Source organism: Dermacentor albipictus, chromosome 2, assembly GCF_038994185.2.
Source record: "Dermacentor albipictus isolate Rhodes 1998 colony chromosome 2, USDA_Dalb.pri_finalv2, whole genome shotgun sequence".
Lineage (NCBI taxonomy): Eukaryota > Metazoa > Arthropoda > Arachnida > Ixodida > Ixodidae > Dermacentor > Dermacentor albipictus.
Genome location: NC_091822.1, coordinates 90,111,472 through 90,119,750, shown reverse-complemented (window position 1 = coordinate 90,119,750; position 8,279 = coordinate 90,111,472). Strand labels below are relative to the sequence as shown.

At 48.5% G+C, this 8,279-nt stretch overlaps 1 protein-coding gene across 2 annotated transcripts in view; it reads left to right on the top strand.

Moving 5' to 3' along the window:
- The first annotated feature begins 3,938 nt into the window (after positions 1–3,938).
- LOC135900965 (monocarboxylate transporter 5-like) overlaps positions 3,939–8,279 on the top strand; it is a 40,850-nt gene continuing 36,509 nt past the window's right edge. The window contains exon 1 of one of the 2 annotated variants that reach the window (XM_065430592.1): positions 3,939–4,334. In XM_065430592.1, coding sequence (XP_065286664.1) covers positions 4,223–4,334 — 112 coding nt within the window. In that variant the 5' untranslated portion in view covers positions 3,939–4,222. The remainder of the gene's footprint in view (positions 4,335–8,279) is intronic. The other variant, XM_065430591.1, reaches the window with a different exon arrangement.

The window sequence follows — 8,279 nt, the reverse complement described above, 5'->3', positions numbered from 1 at the left end:
GATCTGCTTTGGGGCACAGTCTAGGTGGGCCAATGGTTCGTAGCTTTGCGTGCGCTGTGTAGTACTTACCGCTGAGTTTCCTTCTAAACGATACAAGCACGAAGGTCACTTTGCTCGCTGCTGTTGCCGCGATTCCTCACGCTAGCATTTAGACAGGGATTGTTCGCGGTGAATGTTTAAACGGAGCGTTCAACTTCCCCTGCTGCTGCGTGTGGCGACGCCACGCGAGCCCTGTCTTGATACGATCTCTGATGCCGGCCGTGTAGGCGTCGAGGCGCACGGAGGGCCGATACCGTCGTGTGCGCAATAGCACCCATACATTTGCGCGTCGCCCACGTTCGCTAAGTTAGACGTCACTAACGTTTTGGTTGCGTGCGATACTGCATGCTAGGTGCACCTCATTGGGAACTGATTTTCTAAGGGTGCGATAATAGAGAGCTTTAACTGTTGAAGCCAGTGTTCGTCATACCGCCAAAAGGAACAGTCGCGCGTTATTTGAGCTTGGTGCCCGGTGCCCGTTATCCAAGGGACTCCAAGACTGCACGGAGGAGCTATCATAAGAAAACTGTTGGGTAATTACCAGTAGTTGGAACTTGGCTTAGTTATGAAATTATTCGTAAGTCTGCGCCGCTGTGCCGTCTTGGAGCCCCATCGACTAACCATGTTGCGGCTCATACTGAACGCGAGGTGACGTGGGTCATAAAAAACAAGTGTTACGGAATGAACACAATGAGGTCAACGAAGCGGCTCACAAGATACATGTGACCACTAGGTTTCAAACGTTGCTACTGAGTCGTTCCGAAAGTGGTCTCACGCTAAGAAATTTACAGCAAGATCTATTGACCCGACTCGGAATAGCTTCGGACGAAACATGGGCGAGAACCAATAGCAGCGATGTCGACAAGGCAGTTACAAGCATAGCGAACATTCCCGTTACGTAAACTAAATCACATTGTTCTGCTCACATCTTCCAGAGGGCTGCCTTAGCAATAAGCTCTTCAAGATGACGTGCGGACCTCCACAATTCCGACAGTGACGTACGACATTAGACGATGCCAGTACATACCCCCTGTAAAAAAGGCGTGGCTTAACCAGCATAGCGAAACACGCTTTGAAACATAAATTGTAACACGTTAAATATAAGAGCAAATAAATTAATCGCAATAAGTTAGCAGTAAAGCTCACATTAGGTGCAAGTGTCGTCGTTCGTGGTGTGAACACCTTAACATTCTTTATTTCGCCTGCATTAGCCAATGGTTTCTAGAAAGTTCCTCTTTGTCCCCTGTGACGTTTGAAAAGTCGCAAGTGCTCGTGCTGCATTTCTCATCTTCTTTAGAAGGCTTCCACATGTGCATGTTATTTTACTCTCGATTACGTGAAACACCGCAGCGCCAACAGGCAACATCGCACGAGTCATGAAGCGGTATAGAACACAACAGTATATAGAGTTTCAGCCCATGATTTTCTCCGATAACAAGTTTAAGTTTTGACGTTCATATGCAAAAAAAAAGACATAGTGCCCTTCCACTCTGTGAAGAAGCATAAGCAGAGAAGCTATATTGGGATGAATAATCTGGCAACTATAATGACTGAATAAGGACACATACACGTAACTTCGTGGTTGTTATCGTCTTTTGTTTTCTCTCATTAGTTACCACAGTGACCATAACTCTGTGGTCGCTGTAGTGCACCGACGAAGAAGTACAGTGAGCCCGTCTGGAGCGTCGGCAGCAGCATCAACGTTGATATGCTCGGCGACGCGGGCGAATATGACCGACGAGGAGCCGGCCACGAATGCCAAGTGCAAGCGTCGTGCCCGTCGGGACCCCGAGTGCACACATTGGCGCAACACCACCGCTGCGCACTCACGCTGATGTTGATGACGCACGTCGCCGATGGTGGTCAAGTCCCCGGCAAAACACAGTCGATCACACACCACACACGTGGCACCAGACGGGTTGCCCACGAACTCCCTCTCAAACCTCGCCGTCGCTACGGGGAAACGTTCCAATGGATTGTAGCAACGTTGACGCCTTGAGTTTCCCAAGCCATGGTACTAGGCGTGCTGACGGGCACAACGCTGGCACTTGGCAGCCGCGGCCCGGTCCTTGTAAGTCGTATTCGCCCGCTGTCACCGGACTAATTCTCGCTGTTTCCGCTACGCTCCAGACGAACGTTTTCGTTGGTAAGTGAGCAGCTACTCGATGGTCTCAACCGGTTGGCCGCTGCGCTTTCGATGACAGCGGCTTCCGGTCGCTTTCGCGCCCATTCGCGCTGTTGTTCAACGTCGGCGCTCTTAGAGGGCACGTTCTTCTTCTTCAGAGCGAACTACGCGCGTCCTGTCCATAGCAAGTCCAAAGTGCAATATATGCTAACGTCGCTAGGGCGATGACTATGTAAGAAGGAAGTTAGGCACGACGATCGGTCGGTAGGCTATGACGTTTTATTTTGTCTGTCGACGCGACTCCATAGACGGATGCAAAAATTTTCAGAACCTAGTCATAGAAAGTTACGCTGAAAAAAAGTTTAGAATAAAGAAACACTCGCTCACCGCTTACCACTGCTAACAATATGAAACGACAGCTGCGCGCAATCGAGTCGCGGGTGACCGCCAATGGCGGTCGACTGCGGCGTGACAAGTGCAGTGACCTATGGGGCTCCGTAGTTTATCCAAGCTTCCCACTCTCATTTATCAAAGTGCCGTGATACCCCGTATTTCTTGCGCTATTCCGTACACACTGTGACGCCATCGCATACAGAACAAACCTCGAGTTTTCTTAGATGCCGTTAAAGAGGGGGAAACGAGCCAATAACGTCATAAAAAATTTTTGGCCGATGGTGGGATCCAACCTCTATCTTACAGATGATCTTGCCGTTAGACCACGATAGTAATTTTATTATTTATTAGGCCACCATCACACGCTTGTTTCTGTCGTGCCAAAGTCATTCTTCAAAAGTTCTAGTTTTCTCATTCTTTCCTCGTGAGAGCGAACCCTTTGCGACGGTGGTGTAGACTGTGCTTAATCAAGATTGACGGGCATATTTATGCTACTGCCTTCGCAGTCAGCTCACGTTTTTTGTCTTACGTATACATATGCAAAGTGTGCTACGTCCACCTATGATGCCTTCGTAATAAAAATATATCTCCCTGTAGAAGTGCTCTTGAACATGACAAGCATGGTCCGTGCTATTATATATGTGCTTCATTTGCTTGTTTCTAATGTTTCCTGAAGTGTTACGCACGCCCGATTTTCACGGTCCCAAATGAAACATTCAAGGAATGCACTTGTAAAACACAGCCCTATTTTCATACTTCAGTACACCATTACGCATCCGGCATGCAGACAGACGTCTGTCATCGCTCAAGATATCGTACCATTTTCGTGGCCGTTCCAGCGGTCGGCGTTACATTTTTGTAGCACACTAAAATTGCCGTAGTGCTTGCTGGCCAGCGCATACTCTTCCTATACGTGCTCGCAAAACTGCGGCAATGCTGTGAACGACGAGACTGACTATGACGTGAGGGTGATTATTTATTTCTTTTTTGTACATGCAAGAATAGTTGGAACACGAACGGCTGTCTGCTAAGTTCGCTCAGCGATCTAGATGACGTCGATTGCGCTCGTAGCAGTCAAGCACTTGCGATTAACGAACACCTGCACAAGTTGCACGTCCCTCTTTCTCTGATATGCTTTTCCCTAAACCCGGTGTAGCATACATTATCATCTACTTTCCTCCTTCTCTTGCCCTATCATTTTGGTACGATAGGTACCTACACTGCACGGCTGTTATCTATCAGCCTGCGGTTGCTTTTCATCTCCCTCTTTTTTCATGTTGTTGACGTACAGTTTTTTTTATGTCCCGTAAATCTGAACTCGAAGTGCAATTCAAGCGACGAGACCTTTTTATTGCATCACATTCTCCAGCTTTATCCTAAAATCACAGGCCCTATACGGGACCGAGCGTGAATATGAAACATCGCGCGCCAATTGGGAGAGGGCTCGCCGTCGCAGCGCGTTCGTAACGCCGTGTCAGAGCAGGTGGCAAGTCAAGCCAAAACACGACCGATACAAGCGGTGACCGTGCGTGCAGTTTGAAATGTAGACAGCGGATACAGCGGTGGCGGCGGTGGCGCTAGCAGCAGCAGCAGCAGCCACAGCAGTGTCCTTCCATGTCCATGATTTTACGTCAAGCGACTCGCTGATTCCGCTGCCAAAACGGAATGCGCGACCAGCGCGAATGCAACTCGACTCAAGCACGGGATTCGTGGCGACGTCCTCGCGGGAGAAAACATGTCGGACCAGGGCAACAATCCCCCGACGGAAAGGGCGAGGGTGAGTGAGCCGTGTTGCTTTTCCGGAAACGCTACTTCTCGCAGGGTAAAGAGTACTCTTATTTTACACACGGCGGGATGCGTGGTCTGCATTTTCTTCCAGTATTGCAAGGGTAATTGGGCAGGGTGGAAAGGTGATAAATAAATGCCTTTCTTGACGACCTGAAAACTGTGCGCCGTGGTTACTAAAGCAGAAGTTTGTTCGCACTCCATTAAAAACGAGGAACGTCGTTTCTTTTTTTAAGGAGTGTTACTCAATTCCACAGTCGCAATTCAGTTGAAGCATAAGAAGTCATGCCGAGTGTTCTGGCTCTAGCTAGATCGCCAGCGCTCAGATTATTCGGCACGGTCAGCCTGATGAAGGCTGAATACACGTGCTTCCAGGTTTACAAAGCACAATTAATTCCTAGTTCATTTTCATGGCTTGACCATGTGGCACTAAATATTGTAGCATAAAGTACAATAAACGAAGCAGTATATACTGAAAAGTTCTATACAAATAGGAGTCATGTTTTTCTGAACTCGCACATTCAGAATCTGTCTTTTATTCATCTCATAGTATGCACAAATAGTAGTGGTAGCGTGTTAGATTTTCCTGTGTCTTCAGAAGGACTGAAAGTGGGGCTAACTGGTACGGGTTCATCCGTTGTGTAATGGCGTGACATAAAGAATTCGGAAACGAAATAAAAAGAACACACGTTGCACACAATGGATAGCAAGCGTGTGCCTGCCATGAGGTTTACAAATTTATATACCTAAGTGTTTGTATGCCTACGCAACGAGGAAACCCGTCCTTCTGTAACTCAGTCTGTCCATTCGTTCGTCACGTCAGGCTGTCGTTTTCAAGATAGAGCCCGCAGCAGCGAGCGAATTGACACTCTCGCCGCCTCTCGCTTCAACGCGAGGTGGCGAGAAGACAGCGCACACGAATTTATCTAGCGCTCGGTGCACTCCGTCTCCATTGCCAAATGCTTTCAAGATAGCGCCCGCACGTCCGCGCCATACGCAGCCACTGCCGAAGTACCCTTGGTCTTGGTTGGTATTGGTTTAACGCGGTTAGATCACACCCTAATTAGCGCTAACGGCTTATAATGATCGGAACATCATCAGCGCACTTTTTGCTGCCACTTGCAATAGTTTTCTTGCGTGAGCAATGCAATTTGTGCCACTTTCCGCAGCAGTTCGTGTCGTCACTGCGCTGTCATTTATACTTGTTGAATCAAGTTTCTTAATATTTACAATTACGCAGGCCGCCTTTAGATGAGCAAGTGGCACAGTGGTTAACTATACTTAGACAACTCCCAGAGAAGTTTCTGCGTGTGGTTATTTTCACCTTCGTTTGATTTGTGAAGCAACCGTGCACCAGAATATTTCCTGCGGCTATTGCTGTGTCGAGTTGGAGATGATTCTTCATATTTGGGAGATGTGGACGGCGCTTATGTGGTCGGTCGTCAAATATGGTATCGTGCGCAGTCTGCGAATTATCTGCTGACAATACTTTCGAGTATTCTTTATATGGAGGATACTAAACATTCGGTCTCAGTTCTCGATATGTTATTCCATTCAGTCCTCCATAATGTTATCACAACAAGGTTGATTCCTTCTAGAGTTATTTTGGTGGCTTCGTCGGCGAGATTGTTGCGGAAGATATCGCAATACCGGCTCACCACTGAAATCTGCACTTTGTGTATAAAAGCCTTGCACCGGCCAGAGGGCACTATGACACTTTCACTCATCATCCAGGTGTCATTGGCACCGGCCGCGAGGCATTCGTAGAGATTTTGACTAGAATAACATCGGCAAGAACTCATATTTCATGGATTGTGTGAACGATAGGTACTGAACTCTGCCGAGTCAAAATGGGAAAAACTCCGTGCTTTTGATCTAAGTCTCAATCATTCCGAATCATACAGAGCATGCGCACTTACGCATTTTTATATATCGGAACCTCTCGATAAGCGGTCATAGATGTTACGGCGAATGTTTGTCGCGTCCCCTCCTTGTTGCCTCCACCACTCGTTCCACGGCGCGTTCTGGTGCTGCTGTCAAAAAAAAAAATGGCTGTGGCTTAGGTAAGGTTAAGCCCAGGATGCGAAGCATACTAGCCTTTATTTTAGTTGTTGAACCACTGTTTAGCCTGGTGAACTGCTGTTGCTTGGCTATATTTGGTTCGGCTAGACGAAGAAACAACTCATGCATTACTGCTTCGCCTTCAAGAGCGGAACGCGACAGCGTTCCCGTCGACCCGCCAAGGGGTGTAAGTCAATGGGCTACAGGGCAGCGACTACGCGCCCCGCATTGGACGCGTTGAGCGTCGAGCAAAGCAGCGTTCGGCGCGGCAACGAAATGTGCGCCTGAGCAAGAGACGCACGCCTTAGAAACAGCTCGTTTCTAAGGCAACACCGCATTCACTAGAGGCGCTTTTGTACCGCTTTGAAGCATCGTACTCGTGGCTCAGTGGTAGCGTCTCCGTCCCACACTCCGGAGACCCTGGTTCGATTCCCACCCAGCCCGTCTTGCAAGAGTTGAGCCAAAGCCACTTCTCCTCTTTCGTGACGTCACGGTGTCACGTGCTTTCATGGCGACACCGCCGCGCCTGAGGAGCTGGGTTGAGCTCTCGTAATATGCTTCGCATAAAACGGTAGGCTTTAGCGCGAGGTGGAAATAATCTTCCATTCGTTAAATATTAGAGCGCAGCTCTTTGGCGTCCGTTCCTGGGTTTCGCGTCGTCGTCGTCGTCGGCGTTGTCGTCGGCCTCGTAACCAGCTCGCCGACGAATATCATGCTCCGCCGCCGCGCATGCGCGCTGTCGGCTCTCCGGGCGAGGGTGGATGATGGAAGGGAGGATGAGAGACTGTGGAGGAGGGCTGGCTACACAAATGGCTCTTTGGCGTCCGTTCCTGGGTTTCGCGTCGTCGTCGGCGTTGTCGTCGGCCTCGTAACCAGCTCGCCGACGAATCTGCTCCGCCGCCGCGCATGCGCGCTGTCGGCTCTCCGGGCGAGGGAGGATGATGGAAGGGAGGAGGAGAGACTGTGGAGGAGGGCTGGCTACACAAATGGCTCTTTGGCGTCCGTTCCTGGATTTCGCGTCGTCGTCGGCGTTATCGTCGGCCTCGTAACCAGCTCCGCCCCCCTTTCATCCCCCCAGCGCTAGCAGCGACCGACTGATACCGCTTTCGTGAGTCCGCTACCGCACTCACGAAAGACGTCGTGCACTTCCTGCAACTCGCATTAACCGTCCATCGATCCACACCGATGTTAGTAGTGGGGGACTTTAATGTTGACATAAAGACAAACAGCAATTTCCTAACACTTATGCGGGAGAACATCCCGTTCCTCTCGCTCGTAACGCGTCCTACGGCTGTGACAACCTCGCGGGGCACTTGTATAGATCTCGTCTTTGAGAATCAAGCATTGGTGTACCAAGTCGAACATATATTAGTCTATTTCTCCGACCACAAAGCTTCCTTCATGACTGTCAAGAACTGTTAGTGGAGTCTTTGTTAAAGGAATACGTGTGAAACATAAAAAAAAATTCTGTGATAGCGCATACATGTGTTGCTCGATTTCTTTGCCTCAATCTATCGAAAAGGTGAAACAGCTTATTTGCTGCGCTCAAATTTCGCATTAGGAAGTAACGTAATCGTCGGTAATTTTTTGTTTATTTATCCATTTGTACACATGCCTCACAGGATCTAACTGGAGTAATGCGTGAAAGGGGTAAGAACAAGATACAGCGAGAACAGAACAGCATAACTAGCAACAAATCGAAGAAATAAAAATAAAGATGCCGTTTCACATCAAGCAAACGAGCAACAACAGCAACATTCTGATCAATCAGAAACGCGCATGTCCCAACCTTTTGGCAAACTGAAAGCGTAGGTATATATATATATATATATATATATATATATATATATATATATATATATATATATATATATAT